Below are 22,148 nucleotides of genomic sequence, written 5' to 3' on the forward strand. Positions count from 1 at the left end.
CATTCCTCATCATTACTGTAAAATAATAGACTATGAATAATACCCCTGCTTCTCCTCCTCTAATCTGATAAACATCCTTCCTCAGAGTTCTCTTGGAAGCCACCTCTCCGGCAATCCGCAAGAGCTCTTTCTTGGGCCCCTAGGGGCTTGTCGCCTGAGTAAACAGTAGCAGCTCAGCCTCAGCATTTGGATCAGAAGACAAAACTTTTGATCCTGCGCATCTTTCTAGACAGCAGCGGATTATGCTTGTAGTTCCTAGTACCTTTGGGTTGTTATATAGGTGAAAAGTTACCTTTATGTACGTTATCTTTGCTCTTGAAATTAACTCAGTCTTTGAGATGAGACTGTCCATGCTGGGTTAGTAGCAGAGGCCCAACTGTGCTTTTGTTTTCCTGTAGAAATATCCTGCGGTCCGCCAACTTTTGTAGAAAATGCGATCACTCGAGGCGCGCATTATCAGTACGGGGACATGATCACCTACTCGTGTTACAGTGGATACATGTTGGAAGGATCCCTAAGGAGTGTTTGCCTGGAGAATGGAACCTGGACGGCACCTCCTATTTGCAGGGGTAAGGAAATATTTGTGTGTTTCTTTCTTTTTTAATTTACATCCAAGTTAGTTAGCATATAGTGTAACAATGATTTCAGGAGTAGATTCCTTAATCCCCCTTACCCATTTAGCCTACCCCACTCCCACAACCCCTCCAGCAACCCTCTGTTTGTTCTCTATATTTAAGAATCTCTTATATTTTGTCCCCCTCCCTATTTTTATATTATTTTTGCTTCTCTTCCTTATGTTTATCTGTTTTGTATCTTAAAGTCCTCATATGAGTGAAGTCATATGCTATTTGTCTTTCTATGACTAATTTCGCTTAGCATGATACCCTCTAGTTCCATCCATGTAGTTGCAAATGGCAAGCTTTTATTCCTTTTGATTGCTGAGTAATACTCCATTGTGTATATACACATACCACATCTTCTTTATCCATTGAATGGTTACTTCTTAGTGAAGCTGTAGGGGAATGTATATAGAAGTCTGTGGAGGCCAGCAACTAGTATATTTGCTCTTTCATTTCTCCTTGGCTTTAAATTTTCTCTTGGTTCACCTGGGTGGCTCAGTTGGTTGAGCATCTGACTTCAGCTCAGGTCATGATCTCATGGTTTATGGGTTCAAGCCCCGCATCGGACTCTGTGCTGATAGCTCAGAGTCTGGAGCTGTTTTGGATTCTGTCTCCCTCTCTTTCTGCCCCTACCCTGCTTGCACTCTGTCTCTGCCTCCCTCTCTTTCAAAAATAAACATTTTTTAAAAATTTTAATAAATACATTTTCTCTTAAGATCTGTGTCATTTTCCTTAACTTTCTGGGTTTGAGTTTTGAAAGCTTTCACACGAAACTCTGGCCCTGCATGCAGCTTCTTCCTGAGTCAATCATGGCCCTCAGGGAAGTGCTCTCTTGGAGTGTTCTCCGGCCGCTAGGGGGCGCCATGTCGTGTCTGAACCATGAGACCGCCTCTTGGACTCTCAGGTGTTTCAGCAGATTTCCAGTGCCACATTCACATCCTGTGCTGGCGATGAGATAGCCTGCCAGGTGGGCAGAGTATGAGAGGAAAGGTCCTAGGAAGCCCCAGGGAAGCAGAGCCCACTCCATGGTCTCCCTGGCCATGCTGGGGGCTGGTGACAACCACTCCGCCTTCATGTGAGCACTGCTGTCTCTTCACTTGGTGCACTGAATTTGCAAACCCAAGGATGAATTGTGCGTGTGTACTCAATAAAATCTTCCTGGGCGGGGAGAAGGTTCTGTGCTTAAAATTCTGCAAAACTGAAAGAGGTAGATAATTAGAATCCTAGTATGTCAAAAAATCTACACTTTTCTAACAAAGCAGTATTTTTTTTTTTTTTTTTTTACAAATCATAGTAATTGTTCCATTCTACTGAAATATTTTCGGTAAATATTTACTGAAAGTCAGGAGCTATGCTAGTGAACATGACAAACATTTACCCAGGAACTAAAAGAATAATCAAATTGTTGAATGGGTTGTCCACACGGCCAGGTGAACAATGGTCGGATTTGGATTTGGAATGAAAAGGCCAAAGTCTTTAGTGACCTGTAAGGTTGGGAGAATTGAGGAAATCTATGAACAAAAGGCCTCAGAAGAGGCAAGGGTGATTGCAGGAGACAGAAAGAGATTAAAGGTCTGAAAGCAGCGGTGAGAAATGAGATCACTAACGGGCAGGATGTAAGGGAAGCTATGACCTCCTCGTGAGAGGGCCCCTGAGGAGGTGACATCCTCAGGCAGCCCAAGTTTCACTTAAAACCAGAAGGCAAATGAGAGTTGTGTGTGTGCCTTGCTTGCTTGTGTCTTCACTTGTTAGCTCTAAGACACTGAGTGACAGCAGCAGCACCAAAGAGCTATTGGCCATCAAACGGCACCTTCGGAAGGGCATTTTCACATCTTCTGGAAGAGGCATTTCCCCCGGCACAGACCAAAAGCGATTATCTTCTGTCTAAACCACCTTGTCCCCTTCTGCCCTGAACCCCCAGGTTATTAAATGTTGAAAGCCATGTTGTCTGAACAACCCAAGCTCGCTTATGCCCCTGTCGGAGAGCCCTCATGTGTACCCCTTGCTAAATCTTGAGGTTCGGTTTTGTTTCTCATCCGTAAAACTTGACTCAAGGAAATATAAATAAGGACTCCTATATTCTGATAAGCACTCCTCTGTAATTCCCTAGATTTGTGATCCGTCCTGCTTCTTTTCCAGCTGTCTGTCGATTCCCATGTCAGAATGGCGGTATCTGCCAACGCCCAAATGCCTGTTCCTGTCCAGATGGCTGGATGGGGCGCCTCTGCGAAGAACGTGAGTCTCCTCAAACCTGACATACTGTGTCCATAAATCTTTACGTCCTGATCATTTGCCTGGAAGCGGCCAAATCAAGGGAGTTACCAGGAACTGGCTTTACTGGTGGGAGGAATTCATTTGCTTAAATCCTGTAGTAGACCCGACAAGGGCATCTGAGGTCTATCAGAATATGTCAGTTAGTTGCAGAAGATCTGGCATATAAGTGACCTTGAAAACACCGTTATCAAGATCCATCTGGGGCCATCTCCACGCATGCCTCCTGTCACAAATGCCCAAGAACTTCTGGGGGAGGAGTTTATGATAGAGGGTTTCCCAGCCCACCATCTTCTCCCACCTCAAGTGCATGTATGTACGATGCCTCTCCTTGCTGCGGGTGGGATAAATTCATGGAGTTGCAAAACCCTGTGTCTTGTATGTAGCATTTGCAGCCCACCATTCACTCTTTCTCGTTAGGATGGTTCTTCCCAACTTAAAAACAAACAAACCAACAAACGGGAAGTTGTCACTCCTGTGTCTATACAGTGCTTAGTAAATTCATATAGAATTTTGATCCTTTTAAAAATACGTTTGAATTTGAACTTGAGGCTAATGTAAGTAATTTAAAAATGTTTTAATGTCTAAACTATTCTCTGTTTTAATAGCTTAAAAATATATATGGGGTAAATTATTTCATGTTTCACTGGGAGTGATGTATGTAAGTCACATTCAGGGTCATTTATGTGATGGTTGTTGGCCTATATCAGTATTTATCATTTTTCTGAAGGCCAGACATGTTATAAGAGATTCTAAAGTTGTTTTAAGTGTAACTATTTCAACTAATCTAGAAAGGAAAAATATACAATGGAAATAAATTTATTCTGCTAAGAACTCACAAAAGCAAGTATTCTCATTAGGAAAGAAGAAATATTATGTTTCTCCTCCATCTGCTCCCCATTCTTTCCCATTTAGGGCTCCCAAACTTGACCTGCTTTAATGCCAAGTGTCCAAAGACCCGGGAAGCACTTACTCCGGCAGGCCCTGGCAGCAGGCCTAGCCTGGTTCACTAAGCATGTGCTTGTGCTACGGCACTAGGCCAGGGTCCCCAAGCTTTAACGCGCATACAGACTGCCTGGGAGATGTTACATGCAGATTCTGATTCAGCAGTTCTGGGTTGGGACCTGAGATGCTGCATTTTCTAGCCAACTCGTAGGTCATGCTCATGCTATAGGCTTGAGAACTGTGCTTTGAGTAGCAAGCCAATAGACAATTTAGTCCCCATCAGGCCTCTGCTCCAAGGAAATAAAGGGTGAGTTATCCCCTCACTACTGACGTGTTGCCAACACCAGCCTACAGGATGGCCCATCTGACCCCATCCTTACATTTAATTCAAAACAATTAGAGAGTTTCGAGAAAGCCAAACTTCTTGAGCACTTTATGTAATTTGTAAAAGAAATGTGAAACAATAATAAATGGAGAACATTCTGCTTATTCTGTGAAGAGAAAGCAAAGCACTTAGCGGACATTGATTACGGTATATCCTCTCTAAAAGAGTGCATTTGGCATTAGAGTCATTTCAATTGACTAAAGGACCAGCCTTACTTTCCTGATTGTGTTTTTGCAGTGATACTGATTAATAAACAGAACACACCCGGGGACACTCTCTAGTGGGTCATTCAAGGTTTTACTCCTCCCGGAAAATGTTTTGTGAACACTTGATCATATCTGAGTGTGTGTGTGTGTTGATTTAACCCTTGTCTATCTCCTTTCTAGCAATATGCATTCTCCCCTGTTTGAACGGTGGTCGCTGTGTGGCCCCTTATCAGTGTGATTGCCCACCTGGCTGGACGGGGTCCCGCTGTCATACAGGTAGGTCTTCCTTCCGGGTTTGTTTTCTTGGGGACTTGGCTCCATGAGGCCCTAGAGGACACTGATGAGTGTGACTCAGACTCAAAGGTGGCAGTGAAAGAAAAGGATACCAAGGTTTTTCACAAATCCCCATTCAAGATGGTCTTTTGAATGATAGTCTCAATGCTGAACTCTACAGCTGCTTCAAAGACACCTGTCAGGCCCGTGAACCAAAGCTGAGCATCTAAGTCAGCTCAGCTACCTGCCTTCTTCAAGTCATCTGCTCTGCTTTGCAGAATATCAAGAAAGCATGCAGAGCTCCAGAAGAGTATTTATTTTAATCTCTATGAAACTAAGTTACTACATTCATGGTAACTATTTAGAAAGAACACGGCTCTAAATAAACACCATTTACCTTAAAGTAGAAATCTCATCAAAGAGGTGGTTCCTTTGTGAACAAAGGATTCACTGGTTGAAAAGATCGATTGCTTGGTGACATATGTTGTCCCCTTAACCTTTGCTTAGCTCAAATATTTACTCTTCTGCACTTTGAGGTCTTAGCTGATTACCGATCTGTCCTTGCTCCTACTAGATTATATGCCACCTGAGGGCAGGGACACTTCCTCATGATCTTTATATGTCCAATACCTACCATAGTGCCTGCATAGATCAGTTTCTCATGTCAAACAAATGAATCCACTTGAAACAACAGGTTTTTGGGGCACCTGGGTGGCTCAGTCAGTTAAGCATCCAGTTTCAGCTCAGGTCATGATCTCATGGTCAGTTGGTTCAAGCCCCTCATCAGACTCTGCACTGACAGCTCAGAGCCTGGAGCCTGCTTTGGATTCCATGTTTCCCTTTGTCTTTGCCCCTTTCCTGCTCATGCTCTGTCACTCTGTGTGTCTCAAAAATAAATAAATGTTAAATTTTTTAAAAAGAAATGACAGGTTTTTAAAGTTTGAAGTCTTTAGACAACTATTAAAAGAACAGAACTTGCTGTATTTATTTGGTATTATGCCTAACACTATACCATCCCTCCTGAAAGCAGTATTACACCACCTTTCTGGTGGGGTAAAACATCAAGTAAAACAGGCATATTGGCACCAGGACTTGTCACAAGCTCTAAGGCTTGGTGACCTTGTAATTTAGCTTTCACACTGGGACATTTTTGAGAGTGAAAGGGGTACTGTTAATAAGTAAACCAAGGAAATGGGAGTAAAACATACTGTCACAGGCAAAATCACACATGGACGCACCATCCCTCAAGCCGCAGCAGCCACCCATGAGTGTTGGAAAGGAAAAAGCTACCAGTATTTGAGAGAAGTTATGGAGTCAGATAAATACTATTTGGTTATAGATTTGCTGTGGGGGTAGAAGTCTGAGAAGAATCAAGACTGATGCGCCTTTCGGGCCCCCAAAGAGACTGTGGTACCACTAACTGAGCTAGAGAACCCAGGGTGAGAATGTATGGATAAGGAGTCAAGTGCTGAGTTTGAGGAGCCTGTGAAACCTACAAGGGAGAGGTCTGATAGGAAGTTGAATGACGGTTTGAGCTCCCAGAAGATACATCTACATGGAAGATAACAGTATGTGAGTCATCACGGGAAAATATTCATGAAGAAATATGTAAGATTGTGCAGAAGGCACATAGCCTAAAGTGGAATATTGGGGGCACCCATTCTATAGGGAAGGAGGAAGGTGTTAAGCTATTAGGCAAGGAAGTGAAATTAACTTGTTAGTACTGTCGGGAACCACTAAACCATGATGCTATTGAAAAGGAGTAATTTGGGGCACTTGAGCGGCTCAGTTGGTTGAGCATCTACCTCTTGATTTCAGTTCAGGTCATGATCTCACAGTTCATGAGATTGAGCCAGCATCAAACTCTGCCCTGATAGTGCAAAGATTTGTTTATTTCAAAATAAATAAATAAACATTTTTTTAATGAAAAGGAGTAATTTTTTTTGTTAGCAAGTGGAATCTATGGAGACTTAGTTTTCAGTGATTGGGTTTTATTTTTGTTATTTTTAATCCTGCTTTGTTTCATAATTTCCTCTTTGTTATGTGGCAAATATATGCATTCTGTTGGCCCGTGCCTACTCTTAACTCCCCAGGAGAGCTCCCCACGGGCAAAGATGGTTTTACATTTGTCCTCTCTCTTCCCGCTTAATCCTTGCATATCAAGTGTTTGGTACTTTCCGGAATTTCCCCCATGTTTTATAGATAAGTAATTAAAGAAGTAACATTTATGGGGAACCTGGGTGGCTCCATCATTTAAGTGTCTGACTTCGGCTCAGGTCATGATCTCACAGTCTGTGAGTCTGAGCCCCGCATCGGGCTCTGTGCTGACAGCTCAGAGCCTGGAGCCTGCTTTGGATTCTGTGTCTCCCTCTTTCTCTGCACCTCCCCAACTCACTCTCTCTCTCTGTGTCTCTCTCTCTCTCTCAAAAATAAATAAGCTTCAAAACAAAGTTTAAAAAAGGAAGTAACATTTATGTATAGCTCACCAAAGATGAGTTTTTCATCTGGGGAAGCCTACTCATCCAGGCTATAATGAGGGTGAAATCATGAGACTGAAACTTTCTCATTTCCAGACTTCTTTCGATAGGAATTTTATTTTCTTCTTCCTCAAGGAAGATCCTCTTTCTCTTTGATATATTAAACTTGCTACTGGTAGTTCTTCATCAGCTTTTCACATCTGTACATTTTGTAACAAGCAGACTGGTTATGCCAAGGTGGATTTGTGAGAAAAGATATCCTGCGGTAAATCCTTGGATGTCCACTCAGGTTTTCACTTGTGGCTAATTTTTCATTCTATTCCAGGTTCTGCAATTCCAATTAAAGCTTGCAAACGCCATAAAATTGTGTTTTCTAGCAAATACAAGGCGCTCTTGAATTGTCTGCTACTTTTATTTTTGTTTGTTGTTATTTTAGATAATCTATGTGTCTGATTGTCATAAGTGTCGATGTCTGATGTAATAATGCAATCAGTCATAGAATTCAGTGCCAGCTCTCTCCAGTGATATGCAGTCTCATTGAGCAAATGAAACATTTGCAGTTCAAAACCGTATACATCAAATTGGTTGCATAAATGAAAAGAATTGATGAGAAAAATCAGTGGATTTAATGGCATTAGCCAAGATTTCAATACACAGGCAGGACTGAACCTGGAACTTACATTTGAAACTCGACTAGCTTGGAAGGGAAAAGGGAGATGGTGGGTCGTGTCACATGAGGCATGAGACCAAACAGAGCGGCAGGAAAGCGCATACAAATGGTCAATGCGGAACGGTAGTGGCTGGAGTGGAAAGCAGAGTCAGATCTTATTACACACACCTTCATGGATGTTTTCCAACTTGCTAAGTATTAATTAAATAAATGCATGAATTTTTCATCCTAGCTGTTTGCCAGTCTCCCTGCTTAAATGGTGGAAAATGCGTAAGACCAAACCGATGTCATTGCCTCTCAGCTTGGACAGGACATGACTGCTCCAGGTAAGACTATTGGAAACAAATGTTTATCTGTACCCTAAAGAGAGCAAAATTCAAGGTAGGTTTGTCCCAAAAGCCAGAATGTATCTTCAGTTTAAGTAGAAATTTTTAGTATCCAATAATGTCCACTTTCCGGTACTCCTTAAATATGAGCTAAAGCCACACAAAGAAATGTTAGTTAAGGATTAACAAAACAACATCGCAAATAATCTTGTGCTCACCTTTGGCAAAGCATAGAGTCAAAATTGGAACATAACAAGAAAGGTTAGCGTGGCCCCCTCTAAAAGGATTGCATGCAAATTCATGAAACATTCCATAGTTTTCCACAAAAAGACAAAAGGTTTCATTAAACAAATAAATTAACTTTCTTCTTGAATAGAAGATTGCTTTTTTCATATGTAAGGATGTGAACTAACTAATCAACTCAAAACATTTTAATGATGTTCATTTGCATTCCTGATTACAATAAAAAATACTATTGAAATTGGTGATAAAAACTGTAATTTTAGAATCAAAAATCTTGGTTCATATTTTTAGTTTATATATATTTAGTATTTAATTGACTAAAAAATTTTAATGTAAAAGTATGTCTGTCGATTGGTTTCTCATTTCTAATCAGATAAGTATGATAGTCAAGAAAAGACTATCACAAAATTAAGTCTAAGGAAAAAAATAGTTTAAAATAATTTAAACTTTTTTATTGAAGAATAATTGATATACATTATATTAGTTTTAGGCATATGATATAATGATTTGATATTTGTATATATTTTGCAAAATGATCATCACAGTAGATATAGTTAGCATCCATTACCATACATAATGACAAAATCTTTTTCTCATGGTAAGAACTTATAAGATTTGCTATCTTTGCAGCTTTCAAATATGCGATTCAATGTTATTAACTGTAGTCACCATGCTCTGTGTTACATCCTCATGGCTTATTTATTTTATAACTATAAGTTTATACCTTTTGCCTCCATTCACCTATTTCACCCACCCACCCCACCAGTGGCAACCACCAATCTGTTCTCTGTATCTGTGAGGAGTTTTTTGTTGTTGTTCTAAATTTTAGATTCTTCATATAAGTGAAACCACATGGTATTTGTCTTTCTCTGTCTAACTTATTTCACTTAGCATAAAGTTTTCAGGGGCCATCCATGTTGTTGTAAGTGGCAAGATTTCATTCTTTCGTAGCTGAATCATATTTCAGTGTGTGGGTGTGGGGTGTGGATGGGTAGGTATAGATGTGTGTGGGGAGGGGGGTTCTCACATTTTCTTTATCCATTTATTGATGAATGGACACAGGTTATTTTCATATCTTGAGTATTATAAATAATGCTGCAATGACAATGGTGGTACATATGTTTTTTTGAGTTGGTATTTTCATTTTCTTCAGATAAATACCCAGAAGTACAAATAGAATTGCTGGATTGTATGGCAGTTCTATTTTTAATTTTTTTTAATTTTCTGCAGCATCTTGATACTGCTTTGCATCATATGCAATCTGCATTCCCACCGACAATGCGCAAGTGTTCTCTTTTCTCCACCTTCTTGCCGACACTTATTATTTCTTGTCTTTTTGATAGTAGCCATTCTAACAGGTGTGAGGTATTTTCTCACTGTGGTTTTGATTTGCATTTCCCTGGTGCCTGATGATGCCGAGTACTTTTTCATGTACCTATGGCCTGCTATATGTCTTCTTTGAAAAAAATGTGTATTCATATCCTCTGCCTATTTTTTAATCAAATTGTTTTGGGGGTTTTATTTTGTTTTGTTTGTTTGTTTTGCTACTGGGTTGTGTAAGCTCTTTCTATATTTTGGATCATGACCTCTTGTCAGATCTATAATCCGATTCAACAGGTTGCCTTTTCATTTTGTTGATGATTTCATTTGCTGTGAAGAAACTTTTAGTTTGATGTAGTCTCATTTGCTGACTGCCATTTTGCTTTTGCTGCCTTTGCTTTTGCTATCAAATGCCCCTCCAAAAAATCATCACCAAGACCAATGTCAATGTCATTATCTATGTTTTCATCCAGGAGTCTTATGGTTTCAGCTCTTGTATTCAAATCTTTAATCCATTTTGACTTAATTTTATGTTTGGTGTAAGAAAGTGGTCCAGTTTCATTCTTTGGCATGTGGCTCTCCAGTTTTCCCACCACCGTCTGTTGAAAGAGATTGTTCTTTCCTCATTGTGTATTCTTGGCTCCTGTGTCATAAATTAATTGACCATACATGCATGGATTTATTTCTGGGCTCTCCATTCTCTCTGATCTCTGTGTCTGATTTTGTGCCAATACCATACTGATTTGATTACTATAGCTTTGTAATATAGTTTGAAATGAGAGAGCATGATGCCCCTAGCTTTGTTCTTCTTCCTCAAGGTTTAAATTTTTTTAAACATCAGGAAATGTCAGACATACTACATCATACCATGGATAAAATATTTTCAATATTACAACATTGTCCTCACAAGTGTTGCAATGTGTGAATATTAACAGCTCTATTTTAAGACTTTCACTATGTATCATTGTACTACATCACTTAGATATGTATTATGTACATTTACTTCTGTCTTAACAGTAATCATTAAAAACAAATGGCTATTTTCATATTTACTTTAAAAAGTGGGAAATCCAGCTAAATGAAATCAGCTCTAATTTTTCCATCTTTTAAATTTCATTGTGATTAGAATATCAGAGTCAACTTGCAAAGACAAAAACCTACTTAAGTACAAACTTTATTAACAAAAAAAAATCCGTCCTGTGCCAATGCATTGCTTCCTATTAGCTTAAGTATATGCCATCTCTACAGAGAGAAAAAATAAAAATAAGCAAATTTGGATTATATCAGGATATGTAGAAGCTTCCAAGATAAAAATGATGGTTTTACTTGAGAGCAGAGTTGAAAGAATTTTTAAAAAACGAGAATTAAACTGGAACGGATTTCTGGGGGAAAAAAGAGAAGAAGAGAGAGAGAGAGAGAGAAAAAAAAAAAGAAAAGATAAAAGGAATAAGAATGACCATGACTCAAAAAGGAACAGGAAGTATTTATAATGTTCTTAAAATTTGGCACTTTTCTATTTCAACTCCTTCATCTTATAGATAAGACAAGGAAACCCAGAGTTTGTGAGGCTCCCTAACATCAAAATACTCCAGAGGAGCTCTTTCTCACCTGGGGGAAGGATACTTATTACTTTATGTGAAAATACTATTAATAAAGAGAAAAAAAATCCAGATTTTTAAAGCAAAAGTTTAATAAAGGAATCCAGATGTATGTATTCAGCAAAATGAGCTAAGAGGCATATCCTGCAAACAAGGGAAGGTTCATCTTCAACCCGGAAGACTGGGCAAGCGCCTGCCTCCTTGTACTGGGATCAGTTATTCTAGGAGACGTATACTAGTCGGGACTCTCTTGTTGCAGCTCTAACTAGCCTCACAAAGAAAGGATTATGTCCTGAGGATAGAAGGACCTTGCACGCCAAGCCGTGAGGCGGCTGAGCATCAGGAGGACCAGTCTGAGGACTTGAAAGCCACCTAAAGCCCCTCCGCCTCTCGTCTCCCCTCCTCCCTCCCGTGTCTGTCCCATCCTCCCTTCTGCTCAGTGCGCTTTTCTCCGCTGCTCAGTTCAGGTAGAAGGACAGCACTGCTTGTAGCCTCCACGTTTTCCGAGTCATCCCACAGCATCCGCAGAAACAGGGTGCTGACCCCGTTTAACAGTCCGGAAGAACTGACTACTCCAGATCCATTCAAGGGCCCAGCGCGGACCAGCGAACTGCGGCCCCAGGTTGAGTCACGTTGTCCTAACAGGAAGGGTCATTTTGTCAAACTCGCTACCTTACTTATGGGGAAAGGGGCGAGGCGGCCGCCGGTTCCCAGAAGAAGAGAAAGGTGGAGTATGATTCCCTGAAATGGGAGCAGGAGAAAGCTTTTCTGAGAAATCAAAACAGTAAATGTTTAGAAGCAATTTCGTATTTCTCTCCCACAAGATTGAGTGCCTTGAAGATTGTATCGCGCGTACTTGGTGCGGGCACAAAAACTGGCGCTCAGTAAATGCTTGTCCACGGATGGAGTAGCTCCCGGCCATCAGTGCCAACTGGTGGAGAAACACCCCGTGGCAGCCATTAAATCCCTCATCCTCTAACCTCCTCCGCTGATGAATCAGACCCGGTATCATCCCCAGTCCATTCCATCCTTAAGAAAGAGACCGTGTTTCCTCTGATCTCTATGTGCATCTTCAGAAAACTGATCCTAAGTCAATGCCCTAAATAAAAACCATCAACTGCTAATGTTCTAGGAGACTTTCAGGTTCACAAAGTCCAATCTCATCATTTTAGAGATAAGAGGATTCTCAGACAGGAAATTGGTGACCAGAGCAGGATCAAAACTCAGATGCTGTTGATTCTCAGATCTTTTCATATGGTAGCACCTGCTCTCCGAGCCCTTTCATTCTTGCAAGGAGCGACCCCCATCCCTACAAACCATGTCACAGATAATGCCCAGGCGTCTGAGACTTTCAGTCCTGTTGTAATCAGCCGCTAAGCTCTAACCTGTTCAGTTCAGTTTTTCCGTTGAATCTCTTTGTCTTTTTGTTCCAGGAAAAGGAGGACTGGGTTTTAACCACTGCACAACCAACCCGCTCTCCTAAAAGCAGGATCATCTCTTCCTGGTAGTCCCTGGGCATCCTGGAACTTACGCAAAGAAATTCCAACACGGTGCTGGGTCTTGTTTTGTTTAGTAAACTTGTCATTTGGGGTTTACCTTTTTATTTTGTGTTACGTCTTGTTATTCGTTGTGATATACTTTCTTACGTGTTTCCATTTTTAAATACGCTTGTGTTTTCTATATAAAATATATTAAGTAGATGCTGCTCCACCCACAAAATGTACATACTCTGCTGTCTGTTGGGAAAGTTCCTGCGCCGCAATTTTATTCAGTTACTTCAAGTGATTTTTCAATTAAAATATATTTTGCTATGAAATAATATTGTGCGGGGTAGTGCCATTTTGTGAGATGTCCAGGCAATAATGAAGCGGATAATGATCTTTCATCTATGCTTTTGGCACAGTACGGGATCACAAGCAGTGTACCAAGAAATCACAGTAAAGGAGACCCCTTCCTCCTATCTCTATCTTCTTTACAATATGTGTAACAATAGAGATTTTCTTTTATTTAATCAGCAGGTAACTATTGGACATACTACCCTCCACACAGAATGCTGTCCTAGTTTAGGGAGCAGCCTGGCTAATTCCTCTGCCAGCATTTGTAAAGCTATAGGCAATCAACCTAGTGGATGAAGGAAGAAAGTATAATCATCATGGCTCACAAAACAAAGTGCTCCCCTTTCTTCTCGCAGCCGGAATAAGAAATGCAAGAACCAGAAGATTAAGACAGAGCCCACTTCTGGGTCCATAATCCCACAACTCACTGCTTTGGGAGAAAGGAGACAGGAATAGCAGGACAGAGAAAGGGAAGGAAAAATGCAAATGGGCGAAGGTCCCCAAAACTGCACTCCTGGTCTCACTTGCAAAAAAAGAATTGATGCTGCCCGAGGCAGAGCGGAACTGCCCCTCAGTCCCCGCGAAGTCCGTCACCATACTTCTGCCGGAACAAAGACTTCCCCAGACTTCTGGAAAATAAAGGCAAACACTAGATTTTGTTAACGATAGGAAAGTCACAAGCACCTCACTTTCATCCTCTGGGAGAAATATTCCCAAATAGGCCATGGGGTGTGTTGTAACACGATGAAGAAATGCAGGATGATGAAAAAGATCTTGATTGTCTTAGTGGTTCTCTTCACTGCCCTGCGTGTACCTTGGCTGTTGACTTTACCTCCTTCTTTCTCCTGACATTCTCAACCAATTCTACATGCTTCATCATATATAACCAGAAAACTACAAAATAAAAGCCAAGTCATAAAAAGAGAGTACCAGAAAATATAAGCTAGGGAAGACTACTGCAATTGAAAACAAAACTCACTTCTGAAAGTGTACCTACTGAGTAGAATTTGTATCGGGTGACTTTGAACACATTAAAAAAATCCATGTTTTACAATAAGTCAAATGATCTGTGTTATGCAGACAGTAAAATGACATAAAGCATCATACATATGAGGTTTGCAAATCATATTTCCTATCTAGAAATGTGAGTCCCAGAGTAACAGTACTAAAAGTAGTTGAAGAACGTTCTTTTTAAATCTTCTGTACTGCATATATTCACAATGAATTCTTAAATTTCTCCAAAGGACGTAAGGATGTTTGTCCCACATACGAAAACCTATCTGTTCCAAACCAACAGTAACCAGTCCTATAGTGAAGTACTAAATGCTTCCCTTTAAAATTAGTAACAAAGCAAAAAAGCTGTCTCCATTTATCTTGGACATGATTCTGTGAGTTCTAGCCAAAACGGTAATACATAAATTTATCAAATAACAGGTATAAAGAGAAAGTTAACAGTCAATTTTATTTTCATAGAAGGTATGGTGGTATACCTTCTAAAATGAAAACCCAAAAGCATAAAAATCCATTAAAAACACGAAGCCCAGTAAACTGAATTATTACAGATAAATATACAAAAACGCTTTCCTGAATGATATTTATAAAGTAGAAACTATAGTGGAAAAGATCCTATTTGCAATATCAGTATATTTATATAAAATATAAGTATACATATAATTATATAACTGTGACCTGAGCCAAAATCAAGAGTTGGATGTTTGACTGAGACACCCAGGTGCCCTGAAAATTAAAATAGTTTAAAGAAAAATAATGAAAAGGCCCATCTTTACTAAAATTCAAAACACTGAAAAGCTACAGTAAGTGTGGGGCACCTGGGTGGCTCAGTCAGCATCTGATCTTGACTTCACCCCAGGTCGTGATCTCATAGTCCATGAGTTCAAGCCCCACATCAGGCTCTGCACTGACAGTGCGGAGCCTATTTGGAATTCTCTCTCCCTCTCTCTCTGCCCCTACCCAACTTGTTCTCTCTCTCTCTCTCTTTCTCTCAAAGTAACTTTTTTTTTTAAGCTACAGTAATTAAAATAGTGCAGGCTGGATCAAGAATCACGAAAGCATTTGAGGTGCCTGAGTGGCTCACTTGGTTAAGCATCTGACTCTTGATCTCAGCTCAGGTCTTTATCTCAGAGTCCTGAGTTCAGGCCCCACACTGAGGTCTGTGCTGGGCATGAAGCCTACTGAAAATTTAAAAAAAAAAAAATCAAAAGCATCAATGTGATAGTTTATATACATAAATTCAAATATTCTACTTAAAAACTCATAAGTGGCCAGTGGAATTTTTATTACAAAGTATTAGAAGGAGTGATTGCCATTAAACATTTGGTAAAATTTAGAGAATCTTTTAATTTATATTTTTACCACATAACAAAAATAAGTTCAGGATGGATTGGGAGGTGAAATACCAATATTAAAACCTTATAAATGGCTTCTGGAATTAATTTTTTTTAACAATTTGAAGGTTTAATAAACTCTCCTAAACCTAAATGTCAGAATAGTCATGGTAGGAATGATGGGTAGACTTGATAGCATAAGTAAATGGAAAGTTCTGGTGCCATTTAAAAAATTGTAATTAAAGTGTGAAGAGCCATTTTTATAACAGACCAAGGAATAGTGTCTTTATTAAATAAATTGGAAAAGATTTATGGAATTCAAGCACTCAGGAAACTCACCAAAGAAATGCACTAAATTCATATGCATGTGAAAAAAATGGTGGGCCTCACAAATGTGGTATGTACATTCAAACAATAGTGAGAAGCCATTTTTTTATTAGATTAGCAGCAACTTATTTTGAATGTTAATACATAATGTTGGCAAATGTAGGAAATTTTATACATTGTCAGAGAAAATGTAAATCAGTATAATAATTTTAGAAAGCATTTGGACAATATGTCTCCTTAAAAGTGTTTTTATAGGGGTGCCTGGGTGGCTCAGTGCATTAAGTTTCCAACTCTTGATCTTAGCTCAGGTCATGATCTCACAGCTCATGAGTTGGAGCACCGTTTGGGGCTCCTTACTGACAGCATGGAGCCTTCTTGAGGTTCTGTCTCTTCTTCTCTCTGCCCCTCCCTTGCTCTCACTCACTCTTTCTCTCTCAAAATAAATAAACTTTAAAATCAGTGTTGTTATACACTTTAAGCTAATATAAAGCACATTTTAGGCATAATTAAGTTGATCGTAGTTATTATTATTGGTAAAAAGGTGGACATGGTCCAATGGTAAGGAACTCTAAACTCTGCTACCTGAAGCTCATTTTGAATCACATATTACATAGCTTTCAAAGCTATGCAGCAACATGGAAAATGCCTGTGGTATAAGGTTAAATTAGGGGGAAAAACAAGATATAAAATTTTCCATACTCCTATGGTTACAAATCTACAAAAATAATGCATCATGAAGATCCTAAGGAAAAATGCCAAGGTCACAGAATTATAAGTATTAGAACTTGAATTAAAATTCATATGTGTGCCTGGGTGGCTCAGTCCAGTAAGCATCAACTTTGGCCCTGGTCATGACCTTGCAGTCTGTGAGTTTGAGCCCCGTGTCTGGCTCAGTTCTGTCAGCCTTAAGCCTGCTTTGGATTCTGTGTCTTCCTGTCTCTGTCCCTCCCCTTCTCATGCTGTTTCTCTGTCCCTTAAAAATAAATAAACATTAAAAAAGAAAAACCTCAGATACCTCTGGCCCAAATGTCTGTGCTCCTTTCACGGTCTTCAAACACTACTTCTTAACTTCAGAATATTTACATGGCCAACATAAAATAATTAACAGCAATAGATAAAAAAATAAATACAATAATATATGGCAGTCAAATGGAGTATGGTTTTTGCCACAAGAGTGAAAAAGATCGTTCAACTCTAGTAAAGTGATTCCTACCCTGTATCATAGAAATGTCAAGTACTAAAAGTCATGTGATCACTTCAACAGATGGGATAGCTTTCAGCAAAGCTTAATATCTATTCTCAGTAAAATCTCTAAAACTCAGACTAGAAACATACTTCTCTCCTATAGTGAAGCTTTTCCTTTTTGGGCGTACCTGGGTCATTCATTCGGTTAAGCATGTAACTTTGGTTCAGGTCATGATCTCATGGTTTGTGGATTTAAGCCCTGTGTCAGGCTCTGTGCTGACAGCTCAGAGCCTGGAGCCTGCTTCAGATTCTGTGTCTCCTTCTTTCTCTGTCTCTCCCCTGCTCATGCTCTGTCTCTGTCTTTCTCAAAAAAAAAAAAATATATATATATATATATGTGTGTGTGTATGTAAAGCTTTTTCTTTTCAAACTAGTACCAATCAAGCTTAGTAGAAGCTGACCAGCAAATAACTGAAGCTAGTGGGTTAGAGTGTCCTATAACCAAATAAATCTTAAATTCCTATGGCTTCTCAAAAAAGACAAAGGATGTAACAAAACCAAATGTGGTCAGGAGGAAACAAAAAATAAAGACTGAGGTTAACTTTGGGAACCTTAAAACTATTATGCTCAGTGAAAGAAGCCAGATGCAAAAGACCATATATTGTTTGATTCCATTTATGTAAAATGCCCAGAAGAGGCAAATCTACAGGGACAGAAGATGAGCAAGAAGAGAATGAGGAGTAACTGCTGATGAATACAGGATTGCTTTGGGGGGTGATGAAATGTTCTGCAATTAGATAGTGGTGATCATTGCACAACTTTGCGAATATACTAAAAACCACTGATTTGTGCACTTGAAAAATAATTTGAAAATAAAATTTTAAGGAACCCACAAAACACATATATATTTGACTACAGAATGTGAAAATTTCTGGGGCGCCTGGGTGGCTCTGTCAGTTAAGCATCCAACTCTTGCTTTTGGCTCAGGTCCTGATGCCATAGTTTGTGAGTTCGAGTCCTGCATTGGACTCCACGGTGACAGCATGGAGTCTGCTTGGGATTTTCTCTGCTCCCCTCTTTCTCTCTCTCTCCCCCTCCACAGCTCGTGTGCATGCTCTTGCTCTCTCAAAATAAGTAAACTTCAAAAAAAATGTGAACACTTGTCTCACAAGTCAAAAATTACCATAAACTGAGTTTTAAAACAAAGTAAAAGCACACATGACAAAATAAAAAGACTCTAAAATATTAAAATTTAATAAATAGCCCTTAGAAAACATTTTGTACGGGCTGAGATGTGCACAAGCAATTCACTAAAGAAATACAGATAGAAAAGGAGCAGCCTCATTATAAAAGAAATGCAAATTAAAATGATGTAAATTTTTGCCTGCTAAATTGATGATGGTGGTGGTATTTATTTTAATGATAATATGCAATTGGCTATTAAGTAAATTATTTCTTGAACTTCTATAGGAAATGTACATTAGTACAATTTTCTTCAAAAAATTGTCAACATGTATTAAAAACTTGAAAAATATGCATGTATATTTTTTACTTCAGTAATTCCTAGTCTGAAAAGCAATTCTGTAAAAAAAAAAAAAAATCTTAGAGGCAAATATTTATGCACAAAGATATCACAAAATTTTTTAATATTAAAAATTAGCAACAATTTTAGTAATATAATTTTACATTACTAAAAATCCTGGAATTGGTTATGGAATTCATGGCATATTTATAATATTAAATAGTATGAAGCCATTAAATATTATGTTTACAAAGAGTTTTAATGACATGAAAAATCATTATGGCATAATGTTCAGCGGAAAACAGTATATAAAATGTGCTTATATAGGGCGTCTGGCTTGCTCAGTCAGTGGAGCGTGCGACTCTTGATCTCGGGATTGTGAGTTTGACCCCCACGTTGGGTGTAGAGATTACTTAAAAATAAAAAACCGAAAAAACAACAAAGTGCTTATCATATGCCCTCCATTGCCTAGAATATACATATGCAGTATGCATAGAAAGAAATAGTATGCCAATCTTTATTAATAGTGATTTTCCCTAAGACATGGAACACTGGGAGATTTTTATCTCTTCTCCAAATTTCCCCTTTATTTCTGACTTTTTTTTTTTTTACTGAAACATGCAGGGAATTTTTATTGACCACGTATATTTCCTTGCAGAACTGAGTCACAGACAGGAGTGGAGGCAAGGTATCAGTAGGGTTCAAGGAGCAACGGCAATGAAACGTGTTGTCCCCGGATGATGGCTAGAGTTTCTGACTTACTTTCAAGGAAAGTATATTACCTTTGTATTCACAAGTGTACTTTCATATTCATCAGAAGTAACCTTAAATTCATGAGGAGTAATTGAAGTAACCGCCCTCCCTCCACTGATGCATATGTCATCTTTCCGTTGGCCCTAATTAATCTCGTGTATGCATTTGCGTGTGTGAGTTGAAAGACCTGACCTCCACATCCTTTTGTTCCAACACTTCTTTAGGAATCTTTAAAGAAGAATTCACATCAAGGTGATCCTTAGGTTAATGTAAAAATGGACACTGTTACCAAGAGGAAATCCCAATAAATGTTGAACTGTGTTTGTACACAAGAGAAAAATAGTTGCTGACGATCAGATTAAAGGATTCAACAGATTAATTATTGAGACTATTAGTGTATTTTTACAGAATATCCTTGTGCTTTATGCTCCAGAGGAAATGTAAGAGACTGACACAATATTGCCAATTTTGCAGCCAGGTTACATCAGAATTATCTTCTTATGCTTCCTTAAGAACCAACAGCGCAGCGACAACAGTACTTTTTTTTTTTTTAAGGGATTACACCTAATTACCCATGATTCCCTCCTAACTCTGACCTTAAGGCAGTGACAGCAACTTCAGACCTTCATTTTCCCCCTAATTGTCTTACAAACCAGCCCATCCCAGGAAACATGGGCCCAAAATGTAGACTTGGATGGAACCTGAGTGAAATGGGCTGAAAAGCTGCAAACATATTGTAAGGGCCAATGTCCACACGCTCCTAGCCACAGTCAGCAGCAGGTGAAGCCACTTAAAATATGCACTCTTCAGGTGGAATGTTTCTGGGCTGTTAAGTTTTGTGGCCAAAGCCGTGCTACTTTAAAGAAACCCACCCAGAGCTAGGCTGCGTGTCGCACAGACTACTGTGCAGAGGAGAGAGGCAGATCACACCCACTGCTCATAGAAAACACTTTCTGGTGTGTTCCCTCCACCCTCATAAGTCCCGACCTGTCTAATTACACACCTGATCCTCGCCCTTCTGAATCATTGAGATTCCTTCTTTCATTATGTCCCCTGGATCTTTGACTTCCCCAGTGAGTGCTCAAGCTAGTTTTGTGCTTCTGTAAGTTACAGTATATCCGATCGACAAAGCTAATAAAGAGTGTGAACTGACAAACTAGAAAAACCTGAAAGAATAGATTAGGGAGAAGACCACAAAAAGGAAGCAAAAACTGCATGTATGCGTTTCTCAATTATACCACGTTGTTCAAAAGAGCTGTTGCTAAGACTCTATGAAGTATAAAATCAAAGGGTAAATATTTCCAAACTCTTTTCTGCACACCTTATAGTTTGCATGCTGCTTTGTTGTTTAACATGTTATTTCTCCCACATTGTCTCAAAAGAAGTTATGTGGATACCTTATGTTAACCCATGACTGAATAAATGTTTGTGTCCCTCCCTCTTCTCAGCCCCTCCCCAACCCTTCTCAGCTAATTCTGCAAAGCTCGCTCTTGAACCTAAGAAAACTGCGTTACCGAGAAATAATGCCTACAAGATCTGGAAATTACCAGCCAAAACCTGAAGTCCAAGGCTAGGGTTCAGAGTATTCAGCCACAGCACTTTCTAGACAACAAGCCTTAGCTAGAATATGGCTGGCATTGTCAACCCCAAACAACCTTTGTAACTATGGTAGTTCATTATTACAGCCTATGCTTCTGTCGTTTGCAAGAGAAAATGTTCCTAATCACAAAGCAGCCTTGGTTTTTGTGAGAGTCCCACCAAATATCTCTAGGCTATGTTTAAAGGGCAGCCAAGAATGGTCCATAAGTCACAATTGCCACATTGAGAATGGCTTTCAGTTTTCTGAATGCCCACGTTGTCATCTCAACGCCTTTGCCCAAGTCCTTCCCTTTACCTGTGTCACTGTTCTCTACTCCCAGTTCTCACCTAACCCCACCATGGTAATCACCATCCCCCACACTGTTCTTTCTACCATTGGTTCTTGAGTTCTGAGATGTTGGTGACTTCAATCTAAACTCCCTGCCTCCATCCCAAGGCCAAGTTCATAGCAACAGGGAGAGTGAGTTATGCTCTTTCTCATTCCAATACTTCTTCCAGTCAACAATGCCAATGAGCAGAACAGACAAACTAATGTTGATATCCAACTACAGAATGAATATATTGTGTGAGTGTGTATGTATGTGTGCATGTATGTGTGTGTGCGCGCAATGTTAACATTCAGAAGAAGCAACAGAGATATATCCAGAAGCTCTCTTACACACACACACACACACACACACACACACACACACCATAAGACTTTTCATTCCTACTAAAATAGTTCATGATGTTGGTCTTAAGCCACTGCCCAGCTTGCTACACTCGAACCTTGGGTAAACCCAGAAATACAGAAATGGAACCAGGAGCCTATAACCTTAGTGTCTCAAGAATATGCTTATATTTTAGTAGGATTTTTGCAGCCTGGTTCCTCAGCAGTACCGTGCTTGGCACATGCTATTTCGTTTCCATCATTAACAGGCATTTTGCTTTTCAGTTTACTTGGTGGCTTTGGGGCATCTGAGTGGCTCAGTCAGTTAAGCATCTGACTTTGGCTCAGGTCATAATCTCATGGTTCATGGGTTCGAGCCCTGCATCGGGCACTGTGCTATAGGCTCAGATTCTGTGTCTCGCTTTCTCTATGCCCCTTCCCCACTCGCACTCTGTCTCTCTCTGTCTCTCAAAAATGAATAAACATTAAAAAAATTTTTTTTAATTTACTTAGTGGCTTTAACCTTACAAATAAAGTTATGTTCTAGGTGAGATCTATGAAAACTACTCATTTTTTTATTTTACTTCCTAACAACCTAA

The 22,148-nt window shown here is 39.5% G+C and overlaps 1 protein-coding gene across 1 annotated transcript in view; it reads left to right on the forward strand.

The window, feature by feature from the left end:
• The window catches only part of SVEP1 (sushi, von Willebrand factor type A, EGF and pentraxin domain containing 1), a 195,044-nt gene extending 181,891 nt beyond the window's left edge, over positions 1-13,153 (forward strand). The window contains exons 45-49 of the mRNA XM_029919633.1: positions 399-569; positions 2,760-2,855; positions 4,608-4,703; positions 8,080-8,173; positions 12,768-13,153. Coding sequence (XP_029775493.1) covers positions 399-569; positions 2,760-2,855; positions 4,608-4,703; positions 8,080-8,173; positions 12,768-12,789 — 479 coding nt within the window. The 3' untranslated portion in view covers positions 12,790-13,153. The remainder of the gene's footprint in view (positions 1-398; positions 570-2,759; positions 2,856-4,607; positions 4,704-8,079; positions 8,174-12,767) is intronic.
• The last annotated feature ends 8,995 nt before the right edge of the window (positions 13,154-22,148 follow it).

This window comes from Suricata suricatta, chromosome 13, assembly GCF_006229205.1.
Source record: "Suricata suricatta isolate VVHF042 chromosome 13, meerkat_22Aug2017_6uvM2_HiC, whole genome shotgun sequence".
NCBI classification, from domain to species: Eukaryota; Metazoa; Chordata; class Mammalia; order Carnivora; family Herpestidae; genus Suricata; species Suricata suricatta.